The 21,245-nt window shown below is 38.4% G+C and overlaps 1 protein-coding gene across 1 annotated transcript; it reads left to right on the top strand.

The window, feature by feature from the left end:
* The first annotated feature begins 1,158 nt into the window (after nucleotides 1-1,158).
* On the top strand, nucleotides 1,159-15,921 carry adra1ba (adrenoceptor alpha 1Ba). The gene is made up of 2 exons (XM_083563465.1): nucleotides 1,159-3,789; nucleotides 12,995-15,921. The coding sequence occupies exons 1-2, from the start codon at nucleotides 2,832-2,834 to the stop codon at nucleotides 13,528-13,530; spliced, it is 1,494 nt and encodes a 497-aa protein (XP_083419591.1). The 5' UTR covers nucleotides 1,159-2,831; the 3' UTR covers nucleotides 13,531-15,921.
* Nucleotides 15,922-21,245: the final 5,324 nt, after the last annotated feature.

The raw sequence follows: 21,245 nt of genomic DNA, 5'->3' as shown, positions 1-21,245 counted from the left end.
GTTGTATGTTTTTGGGAATGTGCTGACTGAACATCAACATAACAATTTTAGAAAGTTTTTATGGTTCCCTAAAGATAGCCAAAGAAGAACCAAATGCCAGCTTTATGGACACGTTCTGTGATTCTATGAAATTAACCATCCCTGTTCAAGCCTGTTAAAATGTATCAACTATTTGTATTCCGAAATTAGAACTTAATAGTTACTTATGACAAAAAAATGAATGTACTAAGAGCACCTTCTATCTATGTCTGTAGTTTAAAAATACGTGTTTGCAAAAGTCTTTTATTGGACAACGCAATCATGCTACGAAAACGTTCCTGTGAGGTTACTTAATAATTACGCCTAATAACAGCAGCTGCCAAATGGCATAAATGTAATGACTGTAGTTATTAAAAAAATAATACCTGTTTGATAAAAAACGATCATTTTATCATGCAAATCACAGAAATGTTAGTATATAATTTTAAAACGTTATATAGTCCTAAAAATATTTGTGTTATTTATGTTTTCAGAATTATGCTGACTGAACATCAAAAAGAACGGTTTAATGGTTCCCTGAAAACGACCAAAGGAAAAACAAATGGCAGCTTTATGGAAAATATTTGTGATTGCATGAAATCAACCATTCCCATTCAAACCTGCTATCATGTTATTCATATATAGGTGGTCTGGATTCTGAGCACTTGTATGCCAAAAAATACAACTTAAAAGTAACTTGGATTGGATGGAGACTTCTTGTTAGGGCAACCTTCCTAGAATGCAGTGGTGGACAATAACAAATACAATGTTTTATTGATTTATTATTGTTATTTGTTACTGTAGTCAATTAGCTTTTTTGTGTATTTGTACTTTACTGATGTATTTAAAATTGGGGATTCAAATATCTTACATTTTACTCAAAATCAGTCGTTCCTTTTTATTTATTAATGAATAAAAATGTAATAGGTCAAGCACACAGCAAGCCACCAATCAGGGGAGAGTATGCACTCTGTTTTAAACTTGTTTTGAGTGGCGCTTGGTGGTATCTACTTAGCACGATCATACAGTTCACCATCAGTTCAACAGCCAGTAGAACATTTTGAGAGTAATAAATGATGGAAGAAAGTCCTGACTCAAACTTGCCACAACACCAGTTACCTTATTTGCACAATTCTTTTTTTTTTAAGTAGTTGAAAAGAAGGTTTTGGGCACATGATAATTTCAATAGATATCGATCAGTGTTTGACTGATCATTCCACTAATAGATTGATGTGCTAAGAGTAACATTAAAGTCTTTCCACATAAACTAAATTAAGTAAGAGTCTTGTGGGGGAAAAAAAGATAATAGTACATTATAGCCATAATAAATCATAATACTTTGGATACTTATGTGCATTGGAAAGCAGATACTTGTACTTTTACTCAAGTGAAAGTTTAAAGGGAGCACTTTTACTTTTACTGGAGTGATATTTTACCTAGTGAGTCTCTAACTTAAGTACATGGTTTGTGTACTTCATCCACCCCTGCTGGAATGGATGTCTTTTGCCGCTAAACAAAATACCTGTTTGTAAAAAACCTGTTGACCATACAATCATGCTAAAGAAACATCCCTGTAAGGTTAGTCAACAATTACAAAATATATTATAAAGTCCTAAAATTTGTTGTGTGCTTTATGTTTTTGGGAATATGCTGACTAAACATCAAAACAGAATTTTCTCTGAATGGTATAATGTTTTCCTGAAAAAACCCGAAGGAGAACGAAATGCCCGATTTATGGAAACAGGTTTTTTTGATTGCATGAAATCAACCATCCCCATTCAAACTAGCATTTGATTTATGACTTATGTATAGGGGTGGCCTAAATTCTGAGCACTTGTATGCTAAAAAATATGACTTAAAAGTAATTTGTGCCAAAAAAAAAGGACATACTTCTTGTCTGGACATCCTTCCTAGAATCAATGAGGTTGGTAACTTAATGGTTAAAGCATTGGACTTTGGATCTGAGATCATGAGCCAAGTCACACCAAGCTGCCACTGCTGGGCCCCTGAGCAAGGCCCTTAACCCTATAGCTGCTCAGTTGTATATATGAGATGTAAGTCGCTTTGGTTAATGACCTCTGCCAAATGCTATAAGTTTAAATGTAATGACTGTATTTACTAAAATACCTGTTTGCCAAACATCTTGTTATTTGATCATGCAAGACAGAGAAATGTTGGTATATAGTTTCAAAACATGTCATATAGTCTTTGTTTTTGTGAATATGCTGACTAAACATTAAAACAGGACGGTGTCAGAACGTTATAACGTTATAATAAACAGCCAACTAAATCGCAGCTTTGTGGAAACGCTTTTTGATTTGCATGACACATCAACTGGTTCGGGACTTTGCGTACGAATTGGCTCGTGCCGGGTTTTTCCGATTTTACAGTCGTGAGTCCGAGTCTTGACGTGTCCGGTGAGAATGAGTTTGGGGAGGGAGAGAGAGAAAGAGAGAGAGAGAGAGAGAGAGAGAGAGAGAGAGAGAGAGGAGGCGGGGTTGGGACTCGGAGCGCATGGATGAACGGGCTCTGGATCGAGAGCACTGCGGAGGACACAATCAGCTGCTGGGTGAAAAAAAAGAGCACAAACTGCAATGCACAAGAAAACAGCAAGCAATTAGGACAACACTGTGGTAATGGCATGAAGGGAACGCGCGCGCTGTTTGGTGACGATGGAGAAGTTTGACGCTGCGCTTTGCTCAGAAAGACTTCGCGGAACGCATCGGTTGAATTCAGCGCCACAAATGAGACCCCACATTTACTGAAAGGTAAAACGCGAGCTCACTTTGGTATGGAGATACGGGTTCGCCAGCATGGATTCTGATCGTGGTGATGCCGCAAGCGTATGGAATAACGCGTCGTTGGGACTGCACAGCGAGCTCCGCTCTCACGCGTCCTCCAACAGCTCCAACTCGAGCGCAGCTAACGCGCACTTCAGCCTCAGTCGGGCGCTGCCTGTGGGCATGGTGCTTGGCGCATTTATAGTTTTCGCTATCGTGGGCAACATCCTGGTGATTCTCTCCGTGGTGTGCAACAGGCACCTGCGCATTCCAACTAACTACTTCATCATAAACCTGGCCATTGCGGATCTCCTGCTCGGTACCACTGTGCTCCCGGTGTCCGCCACGCTAGAGATTCTGAACTACTGGGTCTTCGGGAGGATTTTCTGTGACATCTGGGCTGCCGTCGATGTCCTGTGTTGCACAGCGTCCATCATGAGCTTGTGCGTAATATCCATCGACAGATACATCGGAGTGCGCTACCCTCTGCAGTACCCCAGCATTGTGACCGAGAAAAGAGCGCTCCTGGCCATGCTGGGAGTTTGGGTGCTTGCTTTGATTATCTCCATCGGTCCTTTGCTGGGATGGAAAGAGCCGCCTTCTGAGGATGAAACCGTGTGTCCAATAACAGAAGAGCCGTTCTATGCGCTTTTCTCGTCCCTCGGCTCCTTCTACATCCCCCTAGCTGTGATCTTGGCCATGTACTGCCGCGTTTACATCGTTGCCAAAAGGACCACTAAGAATCTCGAAGCTGGAGTTATGAAGGAGCGTAATGACTCCAGTGAGCTCACACTGCGAGTGCACTACAGAGGTTCTCACATCCAGGATGACTGCAGCAGCAGCAGCAGCACGGGCAAAGGCCAAATGAGGAGCTCACTCACTGTGAAATTGCTGAAGTTTTCTAGAGAAAAGAAAGCTGCCAAAACTCTTGGCGTTGTAGTAGGCATGTTCATCCTGTGCTGGTTACCATTTTTCCTCGTTCTGCCCATCGGTAGGTGCTTTTAGCTCAAAATACCCTCATTTCTACCCATCAGCCTTTTCTCTTCTACTCTTCTTTTTTTTAAAGTCTTTTCATTGGTTATGAATGCAAAATCTAGTTAATTTTCTATGCTACCACTTTATAGATAAACTGCATGTGGTTTTTAATAAACATACACACGTGTGTGTGTGTGTGTGTGTGTGTGTGTGTGCGTGCGTGTGTGCGTGCGTGCGTGCGATATATACATATAAACCTATTTTTTACAATTTAGTGCCCATAGCATACAAGATTCACCTTAACCACCAATTAACAGCCATTTATAAGTTAAATTGGACTAAAAATGTATGTTTTTAAGCCTTTGGCCATTCCCTAATTAATAAACATACTCCAATAAATCAGTCTTTTATAACAGGGATCCAAGCCTAGAAGATCACAATAATTCCTAGTCAAAATACACCAAATGTACTAATTTACAAACATATTTAGTACAGTTTTGTTTACTACAGCTGTGCTTGTTGTTGAAGTGGTGCCTTCAAGGCTGCATACAGTATTTAGTAAGTTTTAGTAGCTTTTCATTTTTTTATGATTTCAAAGACATGTTGTACCTTTCATTAGTTTGAAAGTAAAGAATTAAAGGCACAGCAGTTATTAAATGTATTTATGTTTCCAGGTAAACTATATACAAAAGGTAGAAACGTGTGCCTTTCATGGTACCAGAGCAACAACAAGAAAAGTACAGTTTGTTTCTAAGAGTGTAAACTGTAACAGCAAACAACAAACCTTCAACCTGCAATAGATTTTGAGGCTCTATGACTTCTGCAGTTGATGACATCTGGTTTCTATTACATGATTCAGTATATCATGCTATGGAGTTATTTTCCATATGGTATGTACAGTAAAGCATTTTAAATTAATTCAACAAGATACAGAAAATATCCAGTTATACAGCACAAACTGTTCACTATATACTGTATATTTTATTCAAATGTAGTTGTGATAGTCATGCAGTTTGCCACCTGCATGAGTCCATGAATGAGCTTACAAAACTAGAAGTGGCAACAAAATAAAGACTGAGTAAATTTCCAGGTACTTTCTTTCATCTAGAATGCAGTTCAATAGCCTGTAAAAACACACTGATTTATGTTATTTGTCTTGGCCACAATAGTAAAGGAAACTAGTGATCTGAAGCAATATCATGATCCTCAAAGGCGTGGAGGAGGTGTGGGAGGATTTTTTCTTGGTTCTTCTTGACTTTCGAGTGATTTATGGGGGATGAAATACCTTTTGAGTCTTATAATTGTTCTTTGCATGACTTGTGGGTTACTCACAGAAGGAATAAATCATTGATAAAATATTATAACTGAGAACTATTAAATAATATAGTAATGCAGAGGGTGTCATTAGATATTTTTTAGTGGACAATTCTTTTCCCTATATCTTTAAGGTCCAATGTGTATTCTGGGGTTGTCAGAATACTACCAGCGTTTACCATCTTTATAGCACCTATGTATTTATTTTATTATGTGTTTAAAGGTTATTCATTTTACAGACAATTATTAATATGTATATAAATATGACATCATTGACCTTTACTACCCGTACTTATTTGTTTTTTAATGCAAATATTAAGAGAAATAAAAATTCATCTAAATTTATTTTCATAAAAGAGCCCAGTTCCCTATCATGATGCTGGCTGTGGTAAAATAATGGTTTGTTTTGAAAAAACTCAATTTGTTCAGGGTCATCATTTTTATTGGCTGGAGCACACTCATGAAAAATATTCCATCATTCATTTGTAAGGGGGCTTTATTTTGTATTTTATCTCCATAACAACGTATTTTCCTTTCACAAAGAATTTAAGAATTTGTTTTGTAGAGCAAATAAAAAATAAAAGTTTTAAGCTAAAATGATTTAGGTCTTTAAGTTATGGGTCAAACTATCAATATAATGCAACAAAGGCACCTTAATGTACGAAAAAGAAAGAAACTGTCCATAATTCAGCATATCCAGTTTTCCAAGCATGAGCTTCAGTAGCACATCCTCTTTTGCAGAGAATCCAGTTATTAAGCTTATGGAAGTTTATCAAACCAGAGTTCAACTATAGGGCTATAGAAACATTCAGTCAGAATATAATTCGAGTTTCACTGAACCTATCTGATCTGTTACTAAAAAGATCACATAGCAAAAACATTAATTTAGAGTACAGCAGATGAACATATGTGTCTATTTTTTGTGGTAAAGTTTAAAATCTGGTCTATCGCCACACCTGTTAAGAGTTTGCAAAGTACCATTATGAAGTTAAGCATAACCACATTTTAGGTTCAGTAATGCTATTTGCTCATGCAGACATTTTGGAAGCAAGGAATAATTATCAAATTGAACCCTCACACTTTTTAAATACACACCCCCTTATCTCTACTAATGCATTATGCTTTGTATAGGACAATTACATAAATCCCTCGTCTGTCTATCTGTCTATATTATTTAATCTGGTCAGGATTAATTGGTTTGTTGCTGTATTGGTTAAGTGCAATCCTGTCGAGCCCTGAATCTTGTTGAGGTCTCATAGAGGAATGTAGAGGAAATGCCAATGTCTTTTTCGAAGGGCTCTCTAATTCCCAGGCTTTCTCCCCTTGTGAGCTGCTAGGAGAGTGCCGAGGTGTGGGAATACCAAAGCGGTAGCGTTCCCACCACATATACGCCCAAACAGGTCAGGAATGAAGCATCTGCTTTCATTTTTTTATGACTGAAATGCTCTGCTCTCCTATAGCTGGCCACCTCGCACTATGGGTCAGCTGTGTTTGTCCTGCAGGGACGATTTTGGAAGAAAGATTTTCCATGTGTGCGACCTTCGGGATGGTTAATCTTCCCTCTTGGTGGCCTTAGTCTTCGCGTGCCATGCTAATGTAATTTAAAAGTCTGAATATGAATAATTATTGTAAAGAAAGTACACAAGGGGGCAATAAAGCACTGTAATTCAAGCCTGTTTAGGACCCCGAGTGTAAGTTATAGTCCTGGTGGCTACAGTAGGATACAGTGAGATGTCTGATGAAGACTATTTGCAGAGTGTGTCTTAAATTGTACCCTGCCTTGTGCAAGGTGAGGAGCAGAATAAAACTTTTGATGTGGAAACACAGAAAAATGCTTGTGTTATTTGATAATTATATGGTAATTTTTTTCTCTGGAATGAATTGTTTCTCTGTTTCCCAGGTTAAAATGAAGTTATTATGCAAAGGTCAAAATGGAATAATTTCATTCCAGTTCCACCCCCGAATTTACTATCTGCTTATGGAAATTAGTGGCAATTTTTCACATACTTAATTAGCACTTTATTGGAGAAGAAAATGAAAACAAAAATGGTACGGCCAAACAGTTTATTCTGACAGGAAAAACTCAAATCATCACTTTTGGTTTTGACAAATAAAGAATAGGGGACAATTTTAAATTGTCCCATTAGGAGAGCCTGAGTAGTTTTCTGTTTACCACCTTTCCGTCAGCTAAAACCAGCCTGGCCATTGGTCTATTGATCCTTATTAAGTAACCAATGAGAATGTGCTGTATATAAATGTTTGGGTCATTTTTTTAACTTAAACGTTGTTTCTTTTTTGGATATTCAGATATATAAAGGTCATTAAAATCCATTGGGCATATCCAAACGTCTTCCTTTTGCCTCTCAGCTCTTCCATTCACTATTCCACTTCTCCCAAAGGAAAACTTTTTGAGATGTTGTGCATCCTGTATCCTTTTATGGCCGTCATCATAGCTGAGTCCTAGCATCATCATACGCTTGTTTTAGTAAGACATAAATAATAAAAAGAATAAGTGACAGGACAAGCAGGAGCCTTTCCACTTGATAGATTCATGTGTGTTACTTTCGTGCCATATTTGTTCATTTGTCTTTCCATTTGTTCCTATGGCATTTCTGTAACATTTGTTATAAAACGATGACAAGCAAGCATTTTCAAGTACTCAGACAGATTAGTGCGCTCAGGGGGGGTTTCGTACCTAATCTAAAACCTTGAATTATAAGTAGCTTCCTTAGAAACACATCAATAAAGCTTACATCTGGGGTGGCAAATACTCCCATTAACTCAAGGGCATTATTCAATGAAATCTTCTTCTTCTTCTTCTTTTTCTTTCGGCTGCTCCCATTAGGGGTCGCCACAGCGGATCATCCGTCTCCATACCACCCTGTCCTCTATATCTGCCTCTTTTACACCAACTACCTGCATGTCTTCCCTCACCACATCCATGAACCTCCTCCTTGGCCTTCCTCTTTTCCTCCTACCTGGTGGCTCCATCTTCAGCATTTTTCTACCAATATAATTCATGTCCCTTCTCTGCACATGTCCAAACCATCTCAATCTCGCCTCCCTCACCTTGTCACCACAACATCCTACATGTGCTGTCCCTCTAATAAACTCATTTCTAATCTTGTCCATCCTCGTCACTCCCAACGAAAACCTCAACATCTTCAGCTCTGCTACCTCCAGCTCCACCTCCTGTCTTTTACTCAATGCCACTGTCTCTAATCCATACAACATCGCAGGTCTCACCACAGTCCTATAAACTTTCCCTTTCATTCTTGCAGATACTCTTCTATCACAAATCACTCCTGTCACTCTTCTCCACCCACTCCACCCTGCCTGCACTCTTTTCTTTACTTCCCTAACACACTCTCCATTACTTTGCACTGTTGACCCCAGGTACCTGAACTCCTCCACCTTCTTCACCTTTTCACCCTGCAACCGCATCACTCCACTGCCCTCCCTCTCATTCACACACATGTACTCTGTCTTACTCCTACTGACTTTCATTCCCCTTCTCTCAAGCGCATATCTCCACCTCTCCAGGCTCTTCTCAACCTGCTCTCTACTCTCACCACAAATCACAATATCATCTGCAAACATCATAGTCCAGGGAGACTCCTGTCTGACCTCGTCCGTCAACCTGTCCATCACCACTGCAAACAGGAAAGGGCTCAGGGCCGATCCTTGATGTAGTCCAACCTTCACCCTGAACCAGTCTGTCGTACCTACTGCACACTTTACTGCCGTCACACTGTCCTCATACATGTCCTGCACCACCCTCAAATACTTCTCTGACACACCTGACTTCCTCATACAATACCACAACTCCTCTCTCGGCACCCTGTCGTACGCTTTCTCTAAATCCACAAATACACAATGCAGCTCCTTCTGTCCTTCTCTATACTTCTCCATCAACATCCTCAAAGCAAATAAGGCATCTGTGGTGCTCTTCCTCGGCATGAAACCATACTGTTGCTCACAGATGGTCACCTCTTCTCTCAGCCTGGCTTCCACTACTCTTTCCCATAACTTCATGGTGTGACTGATCAACTTAATTCCCCTGTAGTTACTGCAGGTTTGCACATCTCCCTTATGCTTAAAGATCGGTACCAGCACACTCCTTCTCCATTCCTCAGGCATCCTCTCCCCTTCCAGAATCCTGTTAAACAATCTGGTTAAAAACTCCACTGCCATCTCTCCTAAACATCTCCACGCTTCTACCGGTATGTCATCTGGTCCAACCGACTTTCCATTCTTCATCCTCTTAATCGCTGCTCTCACTTCCTCCTTACTAATCCTATCTACATCCTGCTTCACCAACTCCACATCCTCCAACCTTCTCTCTCTCTGATTTTCCTCATTCATCAGCTGCTCAAAATACTCCCTCCATCTTCTCAACACACTCTCCTCACTAGTCAACACATTTCCCTCTCCATCCTTTATTGCTCTAACTTGCAGTACATCCTTCCCAGCTCGGTCCCTCTGCTTGGCCAATCGGTATAAATCCTTTTCTCCTTCTTTAGTGTCCAACCTCTTATACAGTTCCTCATATGCCTTTTCCTTGGCTTTCGCCACATCCCTTTTAACCTGCTGCCGCATCTCCTTGTACTCCTGCCTACTTTTCTCATCACTCTGTCGATCCCACTTCTGTTTTGCCAATCTCTTTCCCCTAATGCTCTCCTGCACTTCCTCATTCCACCACCACGTCTCCTTGTCTTGCTTTCTATTTCCAGATGTCACACCAAGTACTTTTCTAGCTGCCTCCCTCATCACTCCTGCGGTAGTTGCCCAATCATCCGGCACCTCTTCACCACCACCAAGCCCCTGTCTGACCTCTTCCCTGAACCTCACACTACACTCATCCTCCTTCAGTTTCCACCATCTTATTCTTCTTTCAAACCTTACTTTCCTCCTCTTCTTCTTCGCCTCCAAAACCATCCTACAGACCACCATTCGATGCTGTCTAGCTACACTGTCCCCCGCCAACACCTTACAGTCTCCAATCTCCTTCAGGTTGCATCTCCTACACAGAAGATAATCCACCTGTGTGCACCTTCCTCCACTCTTATATGTCACCCTATGATCCTCCTTCTTCTTAAAATACGTGTTCACCACTGCCATTTCCATCCTTTTAGCAAAATCTACCACCATCTGCCCTTCCACATTCCTCTCCTTAAAACCATACCTACCCATCACCTCCTCATCACCTCTGTTCCCTTCACCTACATGCCCATTAAAGTCTGCCCCAATCACCAATCGTTCTTTCCTAGGTACACCATCTACCACTTCATCTAATTCACTCCAGAATCTTTCCTTCTCCTCCATCTCACAGCCAACTTGTGGAGCATAGGCACTGATGACATTTATCATCATCCCTTCAACTTCCACCTTCACGATCATCACCCTATCAGAAACTCTCTTCACCTCCACTACACTCTTACTGTACTCTTCCTTCAGAATCACCCCTACACCATTTCTCTTCCCATCCACACCATGATAAAACAGTTTAAACCCACCTCCAATGTTCCTGGCCTTACTCCCTTTCCACTTGGTCTCCTGAACACACAACACATCTACCTTTCTCCTCTCCATCATATCAGCTATCTCTCTCCCTTTACCCGTCATAGTACCAACATTTAAAGTACCAACCCGAACCTCTACTCTCCTACACTGCTCCTTTTCCTGCCGTCTCTGTAGACGCCTTCCTCCTCTCCTTCTCCTCCTTCGGCCAACAGTAGCCCAATTTCCACCGGTACCCTGTCGGCTAACGATACCTGTGGCGGTCGTTGTTAACCCGGGCCTCGACCGATCCGGTATGAAATTCTCATTTGTGATCCGCATATTTGATTTGGCACATGTTTTACGCTGGATGCCCTTCCTAACGCAACCCTCCCCATTTACCCGGGCTTGGGACCGGCACTAAGAGTACACTGGCTTGTGCCCCCCTAATGGCTGGGTTCATTATTCAATGAATGAAATCAAGCATCCTTATTCTTCTGTAACTTACTCTTAATACTCGGCTTCAGAGACAGAGAGCTTTTACAACCAAAACACTATTAACAATATAATTCAATTCTAGCCGCGAGTACTTTTGAAGAATTACAGATCACCACGCAGAATAAGTCTTGTCTTGTGACACTCTCTTTGTATTAACACGTGATTTTGTCTCTTTGATCAAAGTATTTCTACCTTAATAAATCTGAAAATTCCCTCTGAAAAGTGAAAAATTTACCATTTAATAAGAATAATTCTAGTCAGGGCATTCATTTTCATTACTTGTAGATATATATTTAGTTTGTATCTTTTTGTAAAATGATTAAATATTTTTTAGAAGAGTTTATTAATACATTATATATTCCAGCTTAAAGGAGTGGTGGACTGCAAAAAACTGAAAATGACAAAGAATGAGGATTCTTTTTTTTTTTTTGCGCTACATTAAATAAACATTCATATTCATATTTTGTGCATAAACAACTATGATAAAAGTTTCGAAATCGACTAATACAAATACATGCATTAAAGACAGAACAAAACGTGTATCAAAATAAAAACTTAATCAGTAATTATTTTCTTTAATATTTTAGCATAAACAGGGATCAGATGCGTTAAAAGAAAACCACTGAATACGATGCACTCAAGGAAATGAACTCTTACACATTGGAACACCAGCGAGCTCCTTTTCTTATGTAACAGGTGATTAAGTTGTAATTGGAGGATGTGTAGTAGTATTTTTTTAGTACAGTTTGTGGAGTTGGAGAAATCATGCATTCGAAACATCCGTTCACCGAAAGTTGATTTCCTGGCCTTTTTTCATTTTTCAAATTTGTTTTTTTGTGCATACTGAGATTGCATTTTTTGCTCATACTAGTAAAAGGTTATTTTTTGTTGCGTTCCTGTCAACTCCAACCAGTCTGACCATGCTTTTTAGATTTCATTTTGGAATCTATATTGCCAAGTATGTTTGTACTTACAAGGATTTTTTTTTTGGTGAGAAAAGCTTCCAGTTGCACATTTTTTATAAATAATATCAAATAAAAAATAAAACATGAACCCTGACCCTATATTTTTATTGCACAATAAGAAGCGTATTTAACTGTTCATGAGGCAGATTGTCTGGGACAAGAAACTTTTCTTGCGCCTAGTTGTCCTGGTGTTTAATGCTCTGTAGCGTTGGCCAGTTGGTAAACGTTCAAAAAGTATGTGAGAGATCCAGAGTGATTTTCTGAGCCATTTTCTTCTTTATGGTACCGACTTCAGAATCTGTAGTTTCCGTAGATATCTGCAATTTCTGAAATACTTACCCTAGCCTGTTGTGGCACCAACAACCATGCTAACATCACTGAGATTTGTAGCTCATGATCTGTTCCTGCATGATTTGATGCTTCACATTGCAAGTAGATGTGTACAGGTCTTCCTAATAAAAAGAGCAATAAATATACATATTAAATTGACTACAGCTCAAACTCTACAAACCTCACCTTACTGCAGGAAAACGGCTGTTATCGTTCTTCGTTCTGAAACATCAGGCTCAACAAAACGCTCCAGATACAACTTGCAAATCAATTGTCACATCAGAAAAAGAGCTCTCTAGTGTGTTGGTGTGTGACTTTGTTGCCTTGAGTGCCTCATATTCAGCACTTACTATAGATTTCAATTCGTGTTCCAAATCCCCTTCAAGTGATGCAAATTTGTGCATGATTTTCATGCCAGTGGTGGAACAGTGCTCTAATCTGCAAAGCGTGCATGGTATGTGATAACAGTTTGGGTTCCTATTTTAAAACCCCTACCATTACTTACAAACATTACCCATATTGCTTCTAAAGCGTTCATTAGCTGAACCATGCCATCTACTGGTTCAAGAGAAAATTGATCAATTGTGAATTACTTCACTTCAACTTGTTTTTTAGGTTCCTTCAATACCAACCTGCGTCCTCCAGAGACATTTTTCAAGGTGATTTTCTGGCTTGGCTACTTCAACAGCTGCCTAAACCCCATCATCTACCCCTGCACCAGCCGTGAGTTTAAACAGGGATTTATCCGCATACTGCGCTGTCAGTGCCAGCAGAGGAGAGGCTGGAGACCCTACAACTACCGATCCCACATGGGTCCCGCTATCCAGATCTACATGGACAACAACTCAGTTTGCACGAACAGCAATCATGCCTCAGCCAGCCCTCGGTTCTTCAGCAGAGATGCTGACTCTCATACAACATCGGGTCTCTTACCAGGCTGGAGTTCCTCCTCCACCTCTCTGTCTAGCAGTTCCTTTCCTAGGAAGTTCATTGCCAGCCCTGGAGTTGTGCATGAGAATTCAGACAAATCCAGCAGGATGACTCTTCTTATTCCTGACGGGGTTCCCGCAAAAGAGCCCCAGCATGCCAACGGGCAGAACATTCGAGAGGAAGTAGAACCAGTAATAAATTCTAGACCAATTTCAGCCTGAAATGAAACTTTAAATGGGTATATAAGATTTCTCTTTCAAACTTGTGCTCCCTCTTGGCTTCTTCTTCTTCTCCTTTTTTTAACAGTGTGCATTTGACATTCTTGTTGTAACTGAAATTTTTTTTTATTCTGCATGTCTGCATTGCGAACAAAGCAACGACAAAGCTACAGTGGCTACTGATGTTCAACCCTGGTGGAATTAGGAGTAAATATTTGTGCGTTTTCACTTATCTTGAATTTTACTAGTCATTTTACATTGTCATTTTATAATCTCTATTTGTGCTGTAAAATAATTAAACATTTTTTAATTATAAATCAAGCCCATTTGTTATAGAATTATAATATAATTTATTATTATTATTATTATTATTATTATTACCACCACAACGACTATTATACTTTACAATAATAGTTGAACATTTCTAAGATAAGCATGATTTAATTCAGTCTGGTTTTTAAAAGCACTGTAGTACAGAATTTAGCTTTTAATTCAGGTCAGTGACTTATTGCTTGCCTCAGATTGTAGTTATTTTTCAGTTTTGTGCACCGCTGGAATGCAACATTTGCCAACTGACAATTTACAAGGGATGCATTGATAGCGATCCTGCTATTATTCATTCACAGTGGTGGACGAAGTGCACAAACCATGTACTTGAGTAAAAGTAGAGATACAGTAGGTAAAATATTACTCCGGTAAAAGTAAAAGGTCTCTGTACTATGTTCAAAGTTCAAAGTTCTATGAATTATCATGGCTATAATGTTCCTATTATAGTATTTGTCACAAGACTGCTGCTTAATCAACTCAGTTTATGTAAAAAGACTCTAATGTTACTCTTGGCACATTATCAATAGAATGATATTAATTAGACAATACTTCAATTATAAAAAAAAAAAAAAAAGACCACAGGTGCTCAAGTTTGAGTTGAGTTTCTTCCATCATTTATTTCTCTAAAAAATTTTTGCTTGCTGTTAAACTGACGCTGAACTGGATGCTGGTAATAAGTAGATACCACCAAGTGGCTATCAAAACAAGTTTAAAACACCCTGATTAGTGGCTTGCTGCGTGTTTGAATAGTTTTTATCCACTTATAAATAAAAAGGAACTACTAATTTTGCAGAATGTAGTTAAGTAAAAAGTAAAATACTGGACTTTGAAATGTAATGGAGTTCGTAAACTAAAAATGGAAATACTTCAGTAAAGTACAATACGTGAAAAAGCTAATTAAGTACAGTAATGAATTACATTTAATATATTACGGTCCACCACTTGTTATTTATTTGGCATTCATTTCTAATAAAAATGTTCTGTGTAACATTGTCATGCTAGTGACAGATTTTTACAGCATAGTTTTTCCAGATGTATTTCATCAATAATGCTGGCAAACATTATTTTGACTGCAACTCGTCTCCTTTTTTTAAATATCAAGATGGCTATTATTACAGCATTATAGATCATTTTTCAATAACCTGAGTAAACATCTTAAACATACATGAGAAATTATTTGCCAGCAGCACACTGCAGCAATCAGTGGATAAGTATAGAAAAATGGCTAAATACATTACACTAGTTGAGAGACATTAACTTGAAAATAAGCTACAAGAGATCTTTGAAAACAAGTGTTTCAGATGCTGTGAAATGTATTTTACTTATAGGTATACATAAGCTCTTTTCCGAAGTTAAACAAAATTAGATCTTTGATAATCCAACAGTAGAACAAAGAAGCCTAGTTCTTGTATGCACATTTGATCACTATTAAAACCAGATAAAGCATAAAAACAGATAAATAGCATTTTAACTGATGCCCTTGATTAATTAATACTCAGTAGATTACTAATTTCAGTATCATTGTTGGTATTGTTCAGTACCAAAAAAACAGTGAAAATGGTATCAATGCATTCCTGCTATTAGCTATGATATTTCTACAGACAGAATTAAAAACAGGGTTAGTCTAGACAAATTCTCGCATCGCGTAATTCTAAACTGAAATCCTTTTCCCGGGATCAAAAGAATATTCTTTAAAGCCTGAGAAGTGCAGTCTGGGATCTCTCAAGGTTTTGTATTAGGCCTGCTATTGTTCTCCTTCAAACAAGTACATTGCAAATATTATGTTGGCTTTGGATTCTGTGCTATGCTTTGTATATATTTGCTCTATTTATAACATTATCATGGTTTTGTGTTGGTGTGCCTTAAGTTAAGTAAAGTGGGAACATTATGTGCTATGTAACTGGGTTTCACATGCTGGAGTGTTTTTTTTATATGCAGTATATTTGTTTAATTTGTTATTATTTAATTTAATTATTTTTTTATTTTTTTTTGTTACATTTTTTTGAAATATTATCTGTTATCATAAACACTTCACTTAAATCAGAGTCTGAATTAAACAGTCTTGATGAGATTATTTTCTTACTAGTGCATTTTTTTATCTATAAGATTAGAACATCTGACTTTTCAGCCTCTTACTTCTTTTGTGTAAATGAATACAATACAATGTTGACCGTTTATTAATGCAAATGTGCAAGAGCTATTAATGTAATTGCACAGCAGAAGAAGAAAGTAAAGAGCAGCTGATTGTCTGACAGACACCAATTTCACTACTTTCACGGCTGTGTGTAAAAAGGCCTATAATTCCAACCAGGATACAAATAACCTTGTATTAAAGCTGCAGCAGAAGAAATAATGTCCAGTTACATTCAATCTGTGCCTGTAGACATGGCTGCACAAATCCTTTTACTACCAAATACATAACATTTTTAAAAGACTAACCTGGGATGTACTAACTGCAGAATTTCTTGCACACTGTTACACTATTTGGCTATGGTAAGTAACATACCCCACAAGTATATTTTTCATTTTTACCCAATACTCAAACATTATGCACACCTATAGATTGTATCTAGCACCATTATTAATTTTCCAATATTGTGGGAATCTGTCATATGGGCTTTTTATCAGTCACCCCTTTAATAATAATCACATTATGCTCCATTTATCAATGAAAAGGGAACACTGCTATCCTGATATTATTTGGATGGTAAATTTTTAGTATCTGAACCACTGATATGAGTGTAATAAAAGTAAAAAAAAATGTGTCTGTGAGATAGACCAGAAAGAATAATGGCAAACATATTCTGTTCTGAGAATGGACCACCACTCAAATAAGCACTCTTGTCAGTAGTAGCTTAATAGTGGTCACTTTTCACAGAAAAACGTTTGCCATATATAAAAGGATAAAAGGTGACAGTGCATGGCCAGACACCATACACAAGCACTACCATATCATTGTCACTGCTGGGCTGAAAATGGTCTACCACCCACATGATTTTTAATCAGTCACGGTTCTATGGAGGCCCATTTTTTTTATTGATGAAATGGTAAGAAGGGGGTGACTCAATTGTCTTTAGCAATAGATGGGCCTCAGTCAGTAAGTGTTCACTGAAAAGGTGACCTACATCTAAGATGTACATGATCAACTGGCCAGTAAGCAGAAATACAAGGTAGGTTTGCATAAAAAAAAATAGTTATTATGCTTGTGCTGTCATCCAGATGCTTTCATTTTCACTTTTCTATTAAATTGCTGGTGTTTTCGTAGAATGGATGTAGTTTTAGGAAATTACAAAAAAAAAATTTAAATCTTCAGAGAACGTTTCACTAACGTTACAAGAATGTTGTCTGAGCCATTTCAGGTTAGTCACTAACCGTTCCTGAGCAATTCAAATCATCTGAAGGTCACCAGAATTTCAGAGGAACATTCTCCAAACATTGCAGGCTTTGAAAAAGTGGTTCAAAATATTTAAAGGTTATGGAAATGCAATAGGGAAAAATGATATACACAAAATATTATGTGCACAAAGTTTAAAGAAAAACCTGATACTAAAAAGATATCTTAACCTCCATGTGTTCTCAGGAAAGACAACAAACAGTTCCAGGATATTCTGTTTTAGCTGCAAGTATGTGTTAGCTGTTTTATGAGATGTTCATTTGCCATTCATCATTCATGCTTTCTACTTACTCTTATAGATCCAAAGATGTTCCAGATGGCACAGAGACAAGCCAGGAAAATCTATAAAGCAGAAAACAGTGGACGTCAGCACAACTACTTATGCCACTCTTACAGCTTGTAAATAAATTAAAGGTCTTCAGAGAGATCCAAAGAAGAAGAGAAAAGCTTCCAGTATCCTGCAGCTAATCACAAAAAGAACTCGGTTTTTAATGAGATTACAGCATCTGGTCTGTGGAAAGTGTGCTAAAAAGCTCGTATGTTGAGCTAGTAATACTCAATTTAAGATAGAAGCCAGGAGATGTCATCCTCCGAGTATAAAAACCCTGTTGGAAAAACCTGCTGAAAACTCTGGTTTAGTTCGAACAGGTACCAGGTGCCAAATCACAGGCTGAGCTTGGACAATGCCTTTGCCAGCTGGTTAGTGCGGGTAAAAAACAAAATTTGGATTTTGAATTAGGCTATGAATACAAAAACAGAGAAGTTTGTTTAAAATAAATAGCACAATAGTCAGTTTATCTCTTGACCGGTTTGTAAAGTAACAAAAAAAGAAAAAGAAAAACATACTAGCTGAAAAAAATTAATATTTTTGCCTCAGAATTAGTTTGACTTGCGCTGCCTGTATTTTGGTAGCTGGTCAGCAGGGAAATATTAAAATCCAATATCCCTGTAAGACAGGGTTAAGACTGCATTTTTCAGTATGTAAAACTGTATTTATGCCAGTATCTGACATTACACAAATATTTACTAACAATAACCTGCAGAAATGGTAAATATCAACACAACAGTTATAAGGATGACTAGCTAGAATTAGTATGATTGTGTTTTTCTGGATAGCAATATTTCTTTCACGTGACAGGGCAGGTGCAGTTTCCTTCTGATTACAATCTTTTCCAGAACCTTCTTCTGTGCAATATGTTTGTGAAGAAAATGTAATATAAATGAAAAAACACTACAAGCTGTGCTAACCAGACTTTTTCTGAGCAACAAAATGGTTTTCTGATTACAATGAAATGAAGTACTTTTATTTATTATTAGTTTGACGTTTGTGAAATCATGCTAGCTAGGCTAATCTGCCTTTTCCCCCAATACAAAACTAGGTTTAACACTAATATGTGTTTTGAATTCGGACATTTGTACAATCATGCTAGCTAAGCTATTCAGGATTTTTCTGAGGTAAAAAATGTCCACAACATATCATGAACCCTTCATTCTCAACAAATTTCATTATGATCATATTCACAGCCCTTTCTAACATTAAAACATAATATCATTATTGCTACTTTCTAAATAATTCACAGAAAATGTGAATACAGCTAATATTTTAGCCAATATCTTAGCATTACTATAGATTGTATCTAGCTTCAATGTCCATTTTAATATTGTCATATACATTGTTTATCAGTCACCCTTTTATTAATAATCACCCTGTGCACCATCTATCAATAAAAAGGGGGACCACCGCTTCCTGATAATATTTCGGTGGTGAATCTTGAGTGTATCAAGTAGACCAAAAACAGCTCATTGTACATGAGGTAGGCATGAAAGAAGGCAAAAAAAAAACCTACGACAACAGTATTCAAAGAATAGACTGAAAATGGAATATCTCTTAAATCATTAATTATCAGTAGTGGTCATATGGTGGACCCTTTTCACCGTGGAAAAAGGTGACCATAGATTGACACATACAACAGATGGACAACAGCCAAAAGAATGGGCGTATATCTCAGTCGTCGTGCATATGATCAAAGTCAAGAGGTCCTCGGTTCAAATCCTAGTTCTCCATGGCAGTTTGTTACCATATGGTTAAGCAGAAGAGATTTTAACCCCCTGAAAGGGAAATAGTGCAACTGACTGCTCAAGACCACAACTTTGAGAAGCCTTTTTTAGGGCGCTTACCTGGAACTGCGTTGGCTGTGACAGGAATCTATACCCTGACACCCTAGAAACTCTAATCACCCACATTTAGAGCTGCTTGTGCGTCACTCCCTGACTAACTAAATGCTTTTTATGCCCACTTCGAGCTCACTAACTAAGACCCCCCGCTGCAAGCCCCCGCAGCAATGCAAGAGATTATGCCTGTGGTTTCTGTGAACCACGTGACAAGGACTTTCAATGGAATCAACATACGGAAAGCTGGCAAACCAGATGGAATTTCAGGACGTGTTATGAAAACCTGGAGTGACCAACTATTTTCACACACAGTTTTGATCTGTCTCTGAGCACTTCAGTAGTACCTACTGGGTTCAAAACACCACTATTATCCCTATCTCTAGTCAGCTGCATTTATGACTACTGCTTTTGAGAATAGTTCTGACTCTGATTCTGATTTTGTGAGAGACGTGCTAACACACATAAAAAAACATATCCCAGAGATCCACTCCCTAATAAAAACAGTTTACTGAGGATGCGATGCCCTTTGCACTTCACACGACACTGGCAGGACAAAATCTCAGAATGCTACAGCTCAGTGTTTAACATAATCATTTCAACTGGACAAAAATACAAGCTACTGGGTTTAGGACTCAGTTCCACACCTATTCGACTGGATGTACGTGCGGATTGGCATGAACACCTCCTCTGGTCTAACTCTGAACATGGACACCCCGCAGAGAAGTGTACTGAGCCTCTTGTTGTACTCCCTGTTTGCTGATGACACTACCATAGAGAAAACAAACAACGATGAGGCATCCTACAGGGAGGAGGTGATATTCCTAGCAGAATGACGCCAGGGCAACAACTTCTCTCAGTTTCAGTAAATCTCAGAGTAGAGGAAATAAAGAGTTGTGCAGACACCCATTTACATCAAGGGAGGTACTGTGAAGAGGCTCAACAGCTTCAATTTTTTGGAGTCATTTCAGCTGTACTCTCATAATTGTTGCCATTGAAAAGGCATTGCTTATATTTCCTGAGGTAACAGAGGAAAGCCTGGCTGTCCACCCCAATCAGATTTGCTGTAGAATTCATCGTCACCAGGGCTATCACATGCTGGTAGTGCAACTGCTTGGCACAGAGGTGGGAAGTAATTAAGTACAAATACTGTACTTAAGTAAATTTTTCTGTTATCAGTTCTTCACTATTTATCAGACAACTTTTTACCTTCACTTATTCAATTTTTTTACATACGTCTTACATTTTCAAAAAGAGGCTCGTTACTTCAGCTATAATCTATTCGGTGACGTGATCGATATTTTTTCTTCTCATTGCGCCATTTTCAGCTCATGAACCCGTTTCTTGTCATTGCATGGCTTTTTTCAACCTACCACTGATGTATCATTTCCTGGCTCTAACACACCACAGACGTAGGCTAGTTTACGAAGCTAACAATGAGCAAGGCAAAAGGCAACCAGAAGTATGGGGCTTACATGGATGAGACAGAGGGAGTCAGTGATGTAAACGTGACTGAGAACTGGGACATTCCTGATCACCTGATCATCATCATTATCTTTTTTTTCTTCTTGTATTTTATATGGTGGTTGTTCAGCCTGAATACATTCATTAGATACTGCAAAAAAAGTTGAAAATCTTTTGTATTAATATATTAATAAGATGTGAGGTAAAGTTACCAGCGTGACACTAAAACAGGTAGTAGTAATGGCTACTTTTTTCTTAAGTACATATCAGAGCCCAAACTTTTTTACCTTAACTTAAGTGAAAAAGTGTAGTACTTTTACCAGTGTCTTTTAAAACATGAGCATCTGTACTAGAGTGAAGGATG

This window comes from Silurus aristotelis, assembly GCF_946808225.1.
Source record: "Silurus aristotelis genome assembly, chromosome: 16".
NCBI lineage: Eukaryota > Metazoa > Chordata > Actinopteri > Siluriformes > Siluridae > Silurus > Silurus aristotelis.
Note: the sequence above shows the minus strand (reverse complement) of the source record. Positions and strands in the feature narration are given on the sequence as shown.